This window comes from Mycetomoellerius zeteki, unplaced genomic scaffold (genome assembly GCF_001594055.1).
Source record: "Mycetomoellerius zeteki isolate Tzet28-1 unplaced genomic scaffold, Tzet1.0 scaffold204, whole genome shotgun sequence".
Taxonomy (NCBI): Eukaryota; Metazoa; Arthropoda; class Insecta; order Hymenoptera; family Formicidae; genus Mycetomoellerius; species Mycetomoellerius zeteki.
The window spans coordinates 805120-823541 of record NW_017257000.1 but is presented as its reverse complement, the minus strand read 5'-3'; the positions used below and the strand labels follow the sequence as shown (position 1 = coordinate 823541).

At 37.3% G+C, this 18422-nt stretch overlaps 1 protein-coding gene across 2 annotated transcripts; it reads right to left on the bottom strand.

Moving 5' to 3' along the window:
- Positions 1-1702: 1702 nt before the first annotated feature.
- anne (polyamine-transporting ATPase anne boleyn) lies at positions 1703-18041 on the bottom strand. 2 transcript variants are annotated; one of them, XM_018447585.1, is made up of 11 exons: positions 17309-18041; positions 10546-10630; positions 10233-10460; positions 9916-10040; positions 9662-9818; positions 8059-8263; positions 7646-7984; positions 6611-7565; positions 5780-6299; positions 5513-5694; positions 1703-4049 (listed from the first exon to the last, which is right to left on the bottom strand). In XM_018447585.1, exons 1-11 carry the CDS (start codon positions 17325-17327, stop codon positions 2629-2631), a joined length of 4236 nt encoding a protein of 1411 aa, XP_018303087.1. In that variant the 5' UTR covers positions 17328-18041; the 3' UTR covers positions 1703-2628. The 2 variants fall into 2 exon arrangements, with proteins under 2 accessions (XP_018303087.1, XP_018303086.1); XM_018447584.1 differs by lacking the exon at positions 17309-18041 and adding an exon at positions 11044-11178.
- Positions 18042-18422: the final 381 nt, after the last annotated feature.

Here is an 18422-nt window from a genome sequence, read left to right as displayed (position 1 = left end):
AAAATGCTTGAACTGATTGATCAATATTGTACCGTGATATAAAAGATAGGAGTATGCTCATGCGCATGACAACTCCAAACAATTGATCAATATGGTATAAAGACAAGGGTATGCTCATGCGCAGAGCCGGGACTAGGCAATGCTCGAGGCAAAATAAAAAAATGCGACCCTTAGTAAAAAAAATATTTTTCTATGACACGTGAAATATATATAATAAGAAATAATATTAATTAATAGTAATTAATAGTATATATTAATATCTAAATATAAAATAGTAATAAGACTCAACAAATTTAAATATTCGAAAAAAATTAGGGCTACGAGCCAAAGGTTGATTATTGTGAATTAAATTATTTGTATAAACGTATCATAACAATAAAAAACACAATTTAATGTCTGCTATAAACAATTACAAATCAAAGATAGAGAACAAAGAACAAAAGAACAGACGTTTCGATCCATTTTGGATCCTTATCAATGTTAAATAAAATTAAAAATAAAAATTATACTACGATATTATTCAGATGACATAGAAGTATGGTGCAATCGGAAACGGTAATATAATGTTCCTCCGTATAAACGCATGATTGTAATTTCTTATGTAGGAATCTTAATAAACAAGCAATGCGACGAGAGAGAAAAATCGTGTCATCTTTAGTATTGATTTCCAGTGTTGGAACAGATATCATCTGAAAAGTATTTATGTATTGTGTGGAAAAAGTATTTTTTTAATTATAAGTATAAATATATTTTTAAAAAATTATCTGAGATACACAACACAGGTAGGCACAGTATAAAAGTATCTGAACAATTTAGATATTTTTTAGGTACTTTTAACAAAAACAAGAAAAAATGGAAAAAGAAGAACAACAAATTGCGTAATCAAGTTTTATTTCATAAATTATTACTTTAGTACATACAAAAAATGTTTGGATAATGAAAATTGTAATCGCACATGCATATGTCACCACGATAGGCTATCGTGCATTTTATAGAATACCTTATTTTTTGTTTATTTGAATCTTTAAAACTGTTTCCTTGATCTTTATTCAAAATGAAAATTTAAAGGCCTTTAATAAAGATATGAATAAAAAAAAACTTTCAATTCAGCTTAATTTTCAACTTATAATAGTAAAAATGTAGAGACTAAAAAATAATACTACTTACTAATGTGACGAATTTTTCCTGCATCCGTAATAAGCTCAATAGATCGAGCTTTGATGCTTAGACCAATCAAAGGAGATCACATCACATGACCAGCAGTCTCTTCTTATAAAGTTCTTTAGCCGCCATTCACTAAATATTAACAACTAAGGACGCACTAATGCATATTAAAACCGTTGTACTGATTTAATCTGTGTAAAAGTAAAATGCAAATATTTCAAATTATAAAATACAAATTTTTACTTAACAGTACAATAAACAGTATTGAAGATTTCATGGTTTAATTCATTTTTATATTCATATTAAATACATATATTTACGTCAGTTTGAGTATGACGTCTTTAATGTGCATCAGTGCACAATAAATGCACCCAATCGAATTCGCTATGAAATTATCTAGGCGGTGAAGCATATAAAAACATTTGCACAAAGTTGAGACTCAGAGAAAAACGATAATTTATATAACAATCAAAAATTAAATTTCTAATATAACGACATAAAATGTATAAATAAATACCTTTGTACCTACATATTTAAACTTAAAAGATACCATACAAAAGAATATTCAGGTACAAATACAGGTATATATAAGAATCTAGATGTAATGCACTTAGATGCTAAAGTATCCAGATACTGTATCTAGATACTTTTATCTAATACGTTTCAACACTGATTTCTTTTTACTATGCTACAAAAGAAGCAACGATGAAATGAGTGAACAATGTCTACATTAAAAACATATTTTATTTGACAACCGCTACTTTTCAACACGAACTATAGCGTCGCAAGTAAACCAACGCGATTAAGTATCTATATCCATTTCGCATATTTCGTAAGTACATATTTTTTTTATTTTGACGTAGTTATTTAACAGTACGTAGTCGGCCCCAAACCGCGATAATATCTAACATATCGCTATCGGTTTGACCTATTTTATAACATCGCATAGTATTCAGGAAAATTCTATTACTTAATGAATTACACCTAAACATGCACGTCTCTGACAGCCATCAAACCCTTCACAACATCAGCTCTAGTTCAAGGCAAATTTCGTCGTGGAATGACTTTCGAGATGAATTATTTAGCAACGAATCAATCGTTTCTATCATGCAATCATTGATTTGCAATCATCATTCGTAATTTTATTATCATATATTTTAATTTCTTTTTAAATCTTTTCGTTCCGTTAAAATGCAACGCGCAATAAATGTATGCGCTATAAATTATTTATGTACAATTATGCTGTTTAAAAATCAAGATTATAAGAGCATCAGATATTCAAAACACAGAAAGCCGCCTTATCAAAGATCCAGACTTTCGGATTATGCTTCATATCGATCACAATTATCTCTCTGTTGTATTAAATGCGTCAATTAAAAATAAAGATCAAATATTCTGAATTAACTAACTATTAAGTTGATTTAGAGATACTTAGCTCGATCGATCTTTCGAATGTTTCGGACCTCAGGATGGCAAAATGTCTAACTCAAGCACATTCTGAGTATTCGATACTCGATCGTCGCTCTTGTGCACTAGGACATCCTTGAAGTCCCTTAACTTTTGCGGCTGAAGGGTCGCGTTGGGATTTCTGGGAAGTGTGGCGATGGGATTAGTATTGTGATTCATGTAGGGCTTCTCGTAACGATTGATACCATTTGCCGATTCCGAATTGTGTCGCCGCTTCACCGTGGTTTCTGCATTCGATTGCTTCGGTGACAAATCCTCGAAGCACGGCACCGTCTGCATTGACACCGTATTTCGGCAATCGTTGAAAAGAGATCTGGGATTGAGAGTAACTTCGCGAGCGGATCCAAAGTGTTTGAAACCGGCGCAAATCGGTGAATTGTTCATGAAGCTGGTATCGGCGGGAAGGCATGATTCGGTAATTCGTTTCTCGATTTTGATCTCGGTGACGTTCTGCCGGATTAATAAATTTGGGGCCGCTTCCGGTAGCGGCTCCTGGGAAATCGGCGGCCACTTGAGATCGCGTGCCATGTCTCGTTCAATAGCTAGAAACTTCCGTCGAGATTTATCCAAGTCATGCCAGCGATAGCGTAACTTGCCAAACACGAGGTACTCCACAAACAGATACTCAACCAGTAGCGCAATCACGAAATTTACTATGCCATAGCCGACCAGGATGAAGCGAAAGCCTAGATTGTCAGGCAGCATGAGTTCGAACCAATTAACCAACCACTCGAAAGGACATACTGCGAGATAGATGGAAAAGAGACTAAGGAACACGAAGGAGGTGAGTAGGCCATAATTAGTGAAGAGGGACTTTCTATATGGCGGTCCTTTGGAGAACGCTACCGCCAAGATGATATACTGCATAGAACTGACGATAAAGACCGTGTAATTCTCTAAACAGCTCACGTGATCCTTATCCTCGGTTGCGGTAGCGTTGAATGGTACGAACCACGGCGTCTGCCGCAAATGCCAGAGACTCGTGTATTGGAAGGTCGCGACGATCAGAAGTTGCGTAATCAGACTGAGTATTGGTGATGTGCTGATGAGACTATTGAGCGGTGCTATTTTTACCAGTGGGCCCTCATAGGCCTCGGTGCGGCCGAAAAAAAAAGCGAATATGGAGATGATGAAGAGATCGATGTACAAAAACTCGATGTCTGTCAAATTGGACTCGATGTTGTAGAGGAGCATCACCGAGATAAATTGCGTGAGTGAGTAGGCAGCCATGTATTTAAAAATGCCAAAGGAAGTCACTAGTGCGGCGCGACCCTCTCGTATCACCGTCAAGACGCAGGAGATATTGGTTTCGCGACTGGTGAAAGGCGAGGCAACGGAAGATTCCGTGTCCGACAAGGATATCCCGGTGTGCGCCGCTTTCAACGCGCCGCAATCGTTAGCACCGTCTCCCACCATGGCTGCGGAAAAAGAAATTTTATGTTAAATTATTAAAATTCGCAAGTTTGTCTATTTGATTCGCTGCGTTTGTCATTCCATTAATCCTCCAGAGCTGACGTAGATCTATTGAACCCACTCAATTAAAATATTCCCTGTTACATATGCAAATTTGAATTATTGCCAAAAAATTTTATGTATTCAACTAAATGAGCCGTTTGATGATTTTTTATTCATGGACTTTAGTATTATTATATAATGTTTCTGATTCGACATCACTTTATAATTATATGGCTTATTAGTTCAATTACGTATACAACTGTTTTTGCATTATCAAGTAACATTTTTGCAGCTTATATTTTTTGTATACTTACAATAATCGCATGCAATAATAATAGACAATGTATATATCGCTAAGACTGATGTTCTTACGCAACGGCACTGTACCATCGGTGGATCTTATTTTTTGTATACTTACAATAATCGCATGTAATAATAATAGACAATATGTGTCGCTAAGACTGATGTTCTTACGCAATGGCACTGTACCATCGGTGAATTTTGGATCTTAAAATAAATTTAGTATAATATTTACACATATATATTCTTTTATATACAAATCCAGATAGCGTGATGTAGCGTATTGTTCAAACTAATGCATTGCATATGTTGTTATATATTTGCTGTACATTTGCTGCCATCAAAATAGGACACATTATAAATACAACAACATGACTGCTTATATATGTAATCAGTTGTCGAAATTTCTAGAGCAAATTGTGAGCAATGGTGGTACATTATGATGTCGGCAACATGTTAGCAACAAATAATTAATCGTTTCGTCTTGAGCTCATTGCTAACAAAATGCTGACAATATGACACTAGTTGTTGTCGAGGATATTCATGCTGACATATTGCCATCAATTTGCATCGCAAGAATTTGAATTCCATTGAGTTCAACGCGACAGACATAATGCTGTCTCACCTTGTGAGTTTGTCGAAATTGGTTGCTGCAACATGTCAGCAAATACATTACATTTGGCTATCTGGGAATTATATCATTTTGATTCCTTGAAATTAATTAATGCCTTGTATAAGTGATGGCGTGTGGCTCCATGTGAAAACGACTTATAATCAGTGGATCGATCTCAATCGTTGTCACATATTTATTTTATAAGAGGACTAGGGCTGTATTAAGCCCAAGAACATAAAGGAGAGAGGGAGAGATTAAGCAATTTCATAAGGCCCGGTACAACGAACTGAAACTGACATTTGGCAAGAGTTAGAGGAATACTTTAGACCTAGGTGACATTTAGGAACCAATAGTCCATTCCACTTCCAGTATCACTATTAGTTAACATAAATTAAATGGGTCTCATAGATTTAACGTGTAACTGTATGTTATAGATTTTAACGTCAGCTTCAGAAGATTAAAGATGCGTTATACATTGAAAACAATGTAAATTTTTTTTATGTTCACACTTACCAACGTAATATCCTAAGGACTGCAATTCTTGAACCAACTGCTGCTTCTGATCCGGCGACATTCTCGCAAAAATGGCACCGCGAGTTACCACCTTAGGTATCAGTTCTGGATAATACTGCTTCATTAATGCCCACGTTTTTCCTGTCAACGCGAACGCGTACTTGTTCTTGGAATATTGCACACTGCAATTCAGATAGATCAATAGATTTATATTATCCAATGATTTTAATAGATCTTGTCACAGTGCTTAAGAACACAGATACTTACTCATCCGATAAATAATTGATATCGTTCTCCAACTTAGTATTACCGAAGGAGCCGCTCTCGACAGTATCCAAACTAACTACGCTGTTTAGATCGGATATTTCGCTGAGATCGGGCTGACTATTTGGTGAAGTTGGTGATGGTTGACTATCGCTCTTTGTGAAATAAATCTGTGGTTTCATCTGATTCTGTTGATTCGTCGAGACGGCGATCACAGGTGTACCTGGTTTCACGATGTCGCAGTCCCTGGCCACTGAGAGTGCGGTCAACATATTGTCGCCCGTCACCATCACCATCTTGATGCACGCAGTGTTCAGTTCGGCGATCACCGGTGAAGTCTCGGGTTTCAATCGGTTCTCCATAATTATGAGCGCCAAGAATGTCAAGTCAATCTCGGCGGCTTCACGATTTATGCGTTGCACCTTGGCGTACTGAAGACGATTCAGAGATTTGTGCGCGAGAGCGATCACTCGATATCCTTCGGATGTATATTCTTGTAGAACAGTCGTGAAATCTGGAGGAACTACAAAAAGAATATGTAGAGATGTCATTTGTATTAATAGAATTAAAACAGTAAGATTAAATGACTAAATAAGATTAAATTGTAAGACCCTTAAACTTAACGTGACTATTCATTATTGCACAGTAAAACACTTAAGATTGAGTTCACAAGAAATGCTTAACATATATCGCGTAACTCACTCGTCTTTGACGAAAAATCTCTTCACGCTATGTTATAGTCTTCGTTATAGTCTGACAAATATCTCTTATTCTCCTTTCTATATTCCCCACCATTAGTCACTTACAAAATATAATGCAATTGTGAAGACTTACTGGATTCTGCTCTTGAGAGACTAAGGATCATCTCTGGACTACCCTTGCAATAAAGATCATAGTGATTGGCGCCCAATGTCCTGGTAATCACACTCATCCTTTGAAGACTCGATGTAAAGGGAAACTGCCGGACAATGCCCACTTCCAGTCCTTGCTCGCCCAGTTCCGTCGCAGAATCGCTGAACGCGGCATCGCACAGATTGTTGAGAGATATACCGTCTATCACATCGGAAGACATGGAGTTTTGTCGACTAAGCGTACCGCCCAAATCGTTGGGCAGTCTTTTAAGAAGCTTAGAGTTCTTTGCTGGCCTGACGATCGTCGGAAAAAGCATAGAAAATTTAGATGTGTCGGATACATCAGGTTCCTCCAGCGTCCATCCAGTGGATTCAAACATTTTCAAATCGAGCGGGTCACCCATCAATTGATTATCAATTATGGTGAGTCCATGGCATGTAACCATGCCAATAAGGACTTCAGATAACGATAAACTAGCGATGTCTTTGACAGGTAACTGAAACTTGCCATCTGATACACTCACCACGCCCCACATATCCAAACCGTCTTCGGTTAATGTTCCAGTCTTATCGAAGCAAATGCAATCGAGAGATCCCGACACGTTAATCGTCCTCGGACTCGTGCAGTATATTTTTTTCTTTTCCAATCTACGTTGCGCTACGAGACGTCCAACCGTCATGGCAGCTGGCAACGCCGGCGGTACAACAATAGTGATGAGATCTAACGCTTCTAAAGCAATATGACTACTGTCAATGTCTTTCATTACTTTTGTCACGATGGTATAAATAACGCCAACGTTGGCTATGCACGCTAATAATGTGACGAATTTATACGAGTCCTGCTCGAACTTGAAGTCCACAGGTGGGGGATACATAATGGATCGCACAAGATCACCTTTACTGGTATTGAAACCTGTTCTGATGACCACAGCCAGTACCTAATGTTACGACACAGTCATTTCCATTTATACAACATTAAAATACCAATTTATAAATATAACAAGTTAAATAAATTTACCTTTTCACTGCCATAGTATCTTGTTTGAATAACTCTGGTACCGCAGAAAAGCGTATGCCTAGCATGTTCTTTGGTATTATATATCACATCGTTGGAAGAAGGAACTGGTGTCTTTGTGACAGGTACTGATTCTCCCGTCAGCATAGACTCGTTGAGAATGCAATTGCCAGTCAGCAGCACAGCATCGCATGGCATTAGGCATCCATGAGACGGAATTACCAAGACGTCACCGGGCACCAAGCGGTCGGCCGGCACTATCGCAGTTTGGCCGGTTGTACGATCTTGCATCACCGTAGCGACGTCAGACGAATGCACCGTCGATCGCAAATTACGCTGATTCTAAAAAGAACAAACTGATCAAACTGATCATGACACAAGATATATAGGAACTAAAAAAAGGAAAAGTGACTCACTCGTCGTGTTTGGAAGACTGCCATTATAATGCCGGCACTTGACATCGCGAGAATGACCATGGCGTAGTAATAATAGTCGTCTGCGACCCACAGACAAAAACTAAATAGTTGGAAGACGTAAAACGGGTTGAGCACTTCGAGACATAACAGTGTTAGTATGCTCTTCACGGGAATCACGATCTCGTTATTGCCATAAACATTACGCCTATTGATGTAAATAGTTCAATTAATTAATTTAAACGACATTAAACTGTCATGATTTGATGAGTTATGACGCATTCTCTTTTTATAGTGACCATTTTTATCATTGATATGAAAATGCGTCATAACTGAGGAGGTAACCACTTAATGTAATCATGGGACAGAGTCCTCGAAATCATTATAAAATTCATATAAAATCTCTATGTATAATCCGATAATTACATATGCAACCACGAAATCATTGTATAGTATTAAATAAAATCGTATATTTTATCAAATTACTTCATATGTAACGAAAAAAATTATTTATCTGGTAAAATCATATGAAATCATATAATCTGTGGGACAATATTTCAGCTAGTGGTTACCCCCTCGGTCATAACTCATCAAATCATGACAGTTTAATGTTGTTTAAATAGATTAGTTTTAATCAACTTACTCTTCATCTTTTTATAGTTCTTCGAATTAGAAAAAGATGATGAGTATAATAAGATAAACCGAAATTACAGTTAAGGTAAATGTGCAGTATAACGGATCACTCTTCAATGATCTTGACCTCGACATATGTTGTCAAGGCCATGACCCTGAGTGACCTCCGACAGGTTTTAGTTAGCGGTCATCCTTTGTTAAAAAGTTATAAACAAAAAAAGTTCAAGAAATAAAGTCGCATTTCCGCCTCTCCCTATATAATTTTTGTTGGTAAATATTGAAAACACTCACGGACCCACCTTCGCTGACCTTGACCTTGACATATATTTTGTCACGGTCAAAGAAATAGATTTCCTGCTCTAATCAAAAATTTTCTTTAAAAATGTTAATTTCCCATATAATTTTTGTTTTTAAAGTAAGAATTTATTTCCACCTCCTCTTGCTTCGGAGCGCTCGACTTCTACGCGAAGCGACTCCCACACTTTCTCCCCCTGCTTCGGGGCTCATGACTTTTCAAAGAAATATGGTCAATCTCGAAAAGTCGTGCGCCCCTTGGCAAGGGGGAGGTGAAGTGGGAGTCGCTTCGCGTAGAAGTCGTGCGCCCCCAAGCAGGAGGGAGGTGAGTGAGAAGTTGTAAAATTTTCTTTAAAGCAGAAAATTTCTGTTTTATATATTAGAAGAGATATCATTTTTCAAACTTCTTTTGTTAATAACTTTTTAATGAAGGGCGATCGCCAACTAAAACCTGGCGGAGGTTACTCAGGGTCATGACCTTGACAACATATGTCAAGGTCATTGGAGGGTGCTCCGTTACACTGCACATTTACCAAAGTTAATCTACGTAGATGGTTCAAGTCAAACCGGGACTTTTATTCTTATGTTCATGAGAATAAAAGTCTCGGTTTGACTTGAACCCCCCACGTATATTGATGGAAATGGAAATAAGAGACACTCAAATTAGTTTGACTTTTACCTCATATACTGTTCCTGAGAATTGAGACCTTGTGCTTGATGTAACGTGGATGTTAGAACGTCGGTATCGAGGCCACGCAATTTCAAGAACTCCGATCTCTCCGGGTCCCAAACGTAGGTCAGCTTCTTGCAATTGAAAATGGTAATGGATGGCACCTCTAAAAATACCTCGTTTAAAACTCTTCTACGTCCGAAATGCACAAATAGTGACGCAAAAAGGCGTACTAATTTTTCAATGATTGTCATTCAACTCACGTTTGAATTGACCCCCGAAAAGATGCACAGATAACATTGGATAAGTTTCCTTTTCTTCTTTGGTAGTTATGACATTGCCATCCCATGCGTCATCCATCAAAGATTCTTCATGGAAAGATTTATTACTATAAAATAAAATAATAATTAAAAAATAAGTAAAGAATTAGTCGATACTTGATGCCTAATATTTTCTTCTTTCTGTCAGTTTCTCTATGTAAATTTTAAATATATCTTCTGGTTATATAAAAATAATAATTGTCAATATTAATTTCAATTATATCTTGTTTGAGATATGATGCATTAAAAACATTACTAACATAACTTCCTTAGCGGTCAAATTCCTCAGCTTCTTCACGTAATAACTTGTATGTTTTCCTTGAAACTTTTCGATTAACAAAACGGTTTCTGCCTCTTCCAAGGAACATTTGGTGTGGGTGACTTGGAGCATGAGATGCGGCACCCAGTGGAATATCAGCCTCAACAGACCTCCGGTAATGACAATCAGGAACCAGATAATAACGGTCTGTGCGCGGTTTCGTCTATAACTGTAACGATAATGAGCGGAAATTAAGCGGACTGCGAAGTTCAAGGAGAATTCAATTATGACTTGACGTAATGCAAATGACCTACCCGTAAATTTCCATCTGGTCCTCTTCACCGGGATTGATGTAATCCACGCCATTCTTCAAGTGTAGAAGACCATTTGCTCTGGTACCTGAAACGACGCCAAAATTGTTACAACGAGTAGCCATTCGCATGCCAAACGTTTTGGTGAACGTTCGTTCACCAATAGCGAACTTTGTATAACCGACGCTTTCTCCGCGACGTTTCGTAAGATTCTACTTGTTAATGATACAGCAGTAGACGCGTGCGGAATACGGCGCGTTTCTGACGGCAATGATACCACTGGTGGCCTTTATAACTCCGGTTGCGTCAAATCACGAGGGGAATGAGAGAGAATGGAAATTGTGCGGTTATCGAGGATAATCGCGGTAAAGTAGCGAGGTAAAACGGGACAAGTGCGTTTATTTAATGTCGAGCGGTATCAATGACCACAAAACGAATGTCGGTAAACGAAAAATAAATGTTTGGGAGTAACAATAGATATATTTCTTCTTTCCTTCTTACCCTCCAACAATTCCGTCTTTTGCTCGTGCTGATGCTCGTTTGTAGTAGTCGCGTTGCGACTACCAAAAACACTGTAAGCATTTCTGGTGAAGCTCAGATTTAGTTTATTCGGCGTGGGCGGCATGCTCGCGACTGAAAAAGTGCAGCTCAACCGAAACGTGAGAAGGAAAATGTGACTAAAATTCTGGAATCAACAGAATCTTCTCTTTAACTCTCTTTAAACTCTCGCATTCCATGCGGTATCTGTTTTCCTTTATCTTTTTTTAACTTTTATAGAAATATCGTCTCTTCTATTTTTCTTCTGGGAATTTTTAAAGAATGTTTTCGTTCGACTTCTTTTGACCTGCCTTCTGTGTTACTTGTCTTCACTACTACATATTGTAATTTAACCCTAGCCTTAGTATCTAACGAATTATTGTCCGTATGGGCGCTCCGTGAGGACACCTCAGATCGCTCGATGTGAGACAGAGTTACTTGCTATGATTAAAAATTCAGCTATGTAGAAATACGAAGACAAAGGGGAAGAGGAAAAGAATGCCGAAGACGATCGGTGAGCTGCTAGATACGACGTGGATGCCGTTTGAACAATTGCGCTCTTCGGGACATTAACCCCGTCTGCTACCGACACCGATTACCCGCCATTTCGGGATCTCTCTTCAAGGTCCTCGTAGCAGGTCTTGGTGACGCGTTATCCGGCATCTGGCCGGCATCTAGCTGACACGGGAGACGCGACAATGACGACGACGACGACGACAACGTTGTCCTACGGACTCTGAAGGCCGTCTCGCGATTGTGCCAGAACCATGAACCGATGACGATCGTCGAGAGAGTGGCAGGAGAATAAGGATGCTGATGAGCGAATAGCAGTAGTTGGTGCTATCGCTTTGGACCTGCCCTCAGCTTCCTGGATTCGTGTCAGTCGCCAGGGTCGGTGAGCTTTCGCCAGCCGATTCGTGGCGTGATCGCCGCTCGTTCACCCTCGCTCATGCCGCGTTTCAAGTACACCAGATCCGAAGTGCTCCTGCCTGCGGAGCCGCCACGTAGCGGCCGCGGTTGCGGCTGCGGTGCTAGCACTAGATCGCTGTAATGGCTCGCTGCTTTTCTCTGCGTTCCACCTTTAGCCCTCAAAGACGACGATCCGTGATCTTTGCGACCGCACGCGGCCGCTACACCAGCTTCTGCCGCCTCTCTTATGTGCTCGTGCCTCCCTTGTGCTGCTCGTTGGCGCGATCGCAAATACATTACGGGTTATAGGAGTATCCGGGGTTGCCGTCGGGATATCTCGATCGGCAGAAAGATTGTGACAGCTCACGATGTTTTACACGCGCACTACTGGGATTTTCCCCTGGAGAAACGAGACAGTCTTAGTTCTTTTTAAGTAGAGATATTATCAGACGCACTCACACAGTATTCTTCCGATCAAACTAATCAATACGAGGAAGAAGTTACGCAATATTAGCGCATTCCAAGATTCCCCGAAATTACGAATCTATAAATAAATCACTAACTATATCAACGTCTCAATTCTCGATAATATGAAATATGTGTGACAAATGGAGAGATAAGAAGAGAAAGACTTCTCTACACGGAACACCAACAGATTTTACACTTTTCGCGAATACGATCGTCCTCGCGAGGAAATGACGACTTTTCCTTTCGTTGCGCTATTTTTTCAGATGATTCGCTTAAACTCTTCACTCTTTTCGGGACTTCTAAGTACAGAGAACACAGTGCAATAGTTTGTGTCTAGCATTTTACTCATAGTGCTGGTGTATGGTATCGTTGATGCGAAATAGTATGTTCCAGTTTTGATCACTCGCAAATTAGGAAACGGAAAAGAAAACGACACTCTCCTACGAGAAGTCACTTTGCGCGCGGGTGTTTCCTCGGTGCGGCGCTCATTCGTGGTGTTGCCGCCAGCACACCGGGATGCTATGCCTCGCAGATGAATCGTCCTGCGTCTCAGACTCCAAAACGTTTCCTTACAACGAGCTGCGTGCAAGTGCAAGACAATTTGCGAAAATGTGCTCGTACTAAAATGGCGGCGCGGCGCCGTCGTTTCGAAGTTCAGCTTCGAAATTGCTGACTCTGGCCAGACTGGCTGGCTGGTTAGCTGGTTGGCTGCGCAGCAATTCTTCGTAATTGCTGACCGCCAACGTCGCTCGTTGATCGAACAAACGACGAAACTTCACCAGAAGGAGACTTCCTTCATCGTGGAATACCGAAGAACACGCGGTTGAACGGTGCGACGTAGAGCCAGGGATTTATCTGCTCCGGATTGCGACCTGCCTCTGAATGTGAGCGAATCGAATAAATTGCTTGGCACGGAGACCGACCGAGAGGCAGACTTGCGCCCTGAGTCGTGGCAAACTCGGCTACAGGAACGTATCTAAAGAGGGTGCTTTGTCGAACGACAGAGTCTCGAGTTAACCGAGTTCAACGCTCCGGCAGAGAGCAACTAAATATCCATTGGCTGCGCCTTCAGTTCGCGCATGATACGATCAATCATAGTTTACAAAAACAAACATTAGATAAGTTTTATAGCACTTGTACACTTCGTTTTTGTAAAGCCGATTGCGCAGGAATATTACTTACGAGGATAAAGATATCATTCAGATTTTTTATCATACGAAATATCATTCAGATTTCATACGCAATACGCTGTTTTTAACGCTCAATGTAATAGTTAGTATTTAACGAGTATCGATCACAATTTATTTTGAAGACTTATATCTTAAATACAACTTTATCACAAATTTCATCATTTGATTTGAATCAAACTTGAAATAGCCTTTTGATATTTAAAAACCATATCTTTCTAGATGTTTTTATAAAATGCAACATGTATTTTCAATTTTCTTTTTCTATAATAAGAAGTGCATCGTTTGAAAAATAAATTAAATCTAGATTAAAAACACATTTTACCTGTCATTCGTAAATAAGTTCTTAAATGAAATAGTAATTAAGAGACATAATTAAAAATCAGTAAATTATTTCATAAGGTTTTTAATCGTTCGAATCGTGACTTTCACTTTGTCTATAAAAGACATTTCAAAAATCCGGCAGGTAGAACATGCATCACATTTCCTTTGACTTCTGTTCTTATATAACCGCACCTGGAATTCCCCTACCATCAGCTGCTCAACTTATAACGATGACGAACGTCGACATCATCGTCGATGCCGACCATGACTCATTTTTTTCGCTAGCGCCGGCGCGACCGAGTTTCCTCGTCATCGTTCCCGCTAATTATGGTTCTGATTTAAATCATCAGCTTTTCCTTCTGTCATTATTTGGCTTCCGGTTGCAGGTACGTATTCTTTTCGTATCCATATATCACTCCAGGCTGCTGACTGATCGTACCGGCTGTCTTCCTTCATCCAACTTCGTCTCTTCGTCTTTTACTCCGACTCTCTTCTGCCGTTTCTGCCTGCTATTTCCCTCTTGTTCCCTCGCGTCCCATGAGGTCTCATAGTTGGAATATCGAACGATCAGACCCTCGTGGTATATACCTCGTTTTAGCTAACTCGACACTTCTGACACGTATTCTCAGTTGCGAGCATTAAAAAATTTTCATTTTTTTTACAAGCTATGCATATGTTATAAAATTTCGAAGTAATTCCCATTCGAAGACATTTAACGATAACAAATGTTATAATATTTTTAATTGAACGCATTCTTGTGTTTAGATTTCTATCTTTCGATATAATTATTAATCTTAATCATTAATATATGTATACATTTATTAATATAATTATTAATATATTGTAGATATTTTATTAATATTAATTATTAATTTCTATCTTTCGTTATAATTATTAATTAATTCCTAATACCTTTACTTTTTAAATTTTCATTATTCATTCTTATTTTTAACATTTACCAACATTTTCAAATGAAATTTTTATTAATTATGAGTTTTTATTAGTTAATAACTTAAACCTTCGATCGCTCTAATCCTAAAAATAAAAAACTTTATAAAATTTTTCAACGTGCACCACAAGTGTTTTATCGTTTACAGGTGGATGGCTTTTTGTAGTAACAGATAAGGCTTGAACATTTATATTCGCATTAAGTTTGTTGCGAAATCGCCACGATAAATTATAGTTTTGTAGTTTACTGCTTATCTACACTTAAAATCATTCGTGTCCGCTAATAATTCGCACTACTCTTTATCGTAGCATTAGATGTTCTCGATAAATTCGCGATTAATTGATGATTAAATATGTAAAAAAAATAAGTAGATTTTATCGCGGAGCAAAATAACTCGTAAAGAAAGTGAGAACAGAAGGTTACATTTTTGCAGAAAGAAATTTCTCCGAACAGATAAACTGGATGAAGATAGCGATTGGCGCGTTTTTTTAATTGAAATGTTAAACAGAATTAAAGGCTCGTCAATGTCGAAATGCCGAGCGACACATCGTTAGTAATTGAACAATATTACTTTTGTCTAAGCGGTCGTGACTTTAAACGGTGCAGAGGTCGAGGACAATATTGCTAGCTGAATTTGTTGTTCGTTTCGACACGATTCAATTTGATGCAATTAAATATACAATTAAATATAAACAACGGCTATTTTAATGCTTGCCATTAAAAACATGTGAGTAAAATTTTCTGTGACAATAGTATCGCTGATATCTAGCTTTCAATTAAAGAGGATATTACGCGGAGATACAATCTTACGGCGCATTTAAATTACACTTAAATTAGCTACAAGCTTTTCTACCCACTTATAAAGATATATTTTCTGACTCGCCGCGCCATAATCAACTCTAAAATGTAAAACAGAATTGCTGGTTATGTAATAACCAGGATTTATGTGTATACGCTTGCTACGCACATGAATCTTGCACAACTTATTAACTTTCTATATTTTCTAAAAATTCGTTCGTCAAAAAGATAGGCGAGGAGTGTAGCAGTTTTATGTAATATTTAATAATTTAAAATACAAAAGATAGTAGAGATAAGTATAAAAAGCAGTATAATTATGTTAATAACACTATAATAATGTCAAAATTATCGAATTATTCATATTACTAAAAAATGCCTTTTGTGATCAACATCTTTTGTGATAAACATATTTAAAAAATAATATGCGTGGGCATCAAATTTTTTAAATATATCGTTATATTATACATTTTCAATAAACTTTTAATCTATAAGGTACTTTATGAAGAATTTTATTGTAATAACATTTACATATATATATATATATATATCACATAATGGTAAAATAGAAAGGCTTCGAGCCAATTTTATTAAAACGTTTAATATCTTACCAATATGTGATTTTATTCTTATTGAGCCATATTATCATTAATTTAAGTTTTTATATATAGATATAGATATATTAACTTTACAATATTTATTTGCGTCGATACGTTTTACTTAACACGATTTTAAACCAGTTTAATCTTTGGTCTCATAAATCACGTGCTTTAGTGCTTGAGTAAACGAATTGAAAGTCTTACCTTATCTTTGCAATTTCTTGCAAAAATATGATCCCAATATAAGTTGCGACTATGAAAATTATCACATTTCTTCTTTTAAGTCTCTCAATACTTCTTTTTAAAATCATTTTTGAACATATCTCATTTTATTATATAACGATTATTACTTAACATAAAATATATTCACCGAAAATTGTCATAGAAAGTTGACACAAAAAATTATATACAAAGTTCACACAGTCCACTGAAAATTAACATAAAAGATAACAAATGACTAAGAAGCATTTCAAGTATGTCTATATTATGTAAAATTTAGCATGTTGCTTATACTAAAAAATGTAATTTCTCTAGTTTACATATTTTAGTCGTGAGTTTATTATAATATTATTTATACAAGCTATTATAATATTGTTCATTTAAGATTTGATATCATCATATTATTCATGTAAAATATCATAATATTATCATTGTATTATTCATATGCGATTGTCTAAATTGTCTATCGAACGAAACAGGTGTTTGCTTTAGGAACTCATACAGGTGGTTGCGCGACATGAAATTGTACAATTTAAAAGTTTATCAGTGCAAGTAAATGATAATTAGTATGACTAAAGCGACAACTGCAAGTGATATTAGCGTATTAAGGATTCCGGACATAAGGCCGATAACCGACACGATATTTATTGAAAAATGAAGCGAAGTGAAGTTCGATACAGCGAGACAGCTTGACAAGGATGACAAAACCAATCTTTTGTCTCATAAATCACTCTTCAATTTCATAATATACTTGGATAAACGATCTGGGGAAGTCTTACCATTCGCTGTTGTATCCATCTTGATATCGTTCGATGATCAACAGCTAGTGAATTACTATTTTCTCGTGGTTCTCGGCAACCTGCTTTCTCGTGAGATAAATGTAAACTGTCTTCACACGTTGCACGCTAATCCTATAACACTTCCGATAGAAAAAATACCGATTTTTTTTACAAGAGGTATATATTTTTTCTTTTAATCCACCAACCACAATCTATAAAAGTTGATTCTAGTTACACTTTATATCAGATTAGAACGACTACGCTCCGCCCATGTACGTTTCGAAATGGCAATAAACCCCGCAATTTGAAAGGTAATTATAGAATGTAGAATTTTAGAAATAGAGGCGAAAACCGTTGGGTTTCCGCCTGCATCGCGCTGGGTTTGACAGGTCCACCGTCATCTCATTGGAAGAGTGTTTCAGTGGATCTTCGACACGCGAGCATTTCTCGATCGCGATCTTGCGCTCACGCGATCGAGAAATCGACGTCAGTGCGCGACGGCGCATCGAAAGACACTGTGCTCTCTCGCCAATATACATCACACCGCCGATCGTTCTCTTTCCACCACACCAAGCAGTATGTGCTACCGCCACCATCGGCCAAAAGTCATCTTCTGTTATCATTATGAGGCATTTGCTTGCCAGCCGATTCGTCAACGATCTAGATCCGCATGATAGTGCCGAGAAATTTTTCAAAACTGTGTCTCGCCAAAATTTTTTCTCGATTAAAGATCGATATTTATAATTACGTGCGCTTTGAGAAAATAGTTCATTTGTAATGGTCACAAATGTAAATGACAAAATTTAAAAGATATTTCCGACCTCAATTGGTTCTAATTAGAACACATAGTTGCTTTAGAAAAACTTGTACAATTTGCAATATGCATATGTGCAAACTATATATTTTTTTAATTATGTGTTTTCTTTATGCCAATTAATTCATCATAATATAAAATATTAAGGTATAGTTATATAAAAAAAATGAGTTTCACAGATAAAAATATTTTTCAGTCCGATTAAATCCAAGTATTGGCAACTTTCAAATGATATAGCAAAATCTGTTCATTTTTTATAGTTTTGCCTAAGAAAATTTTTTATCAGTGAGTTAAGAACTA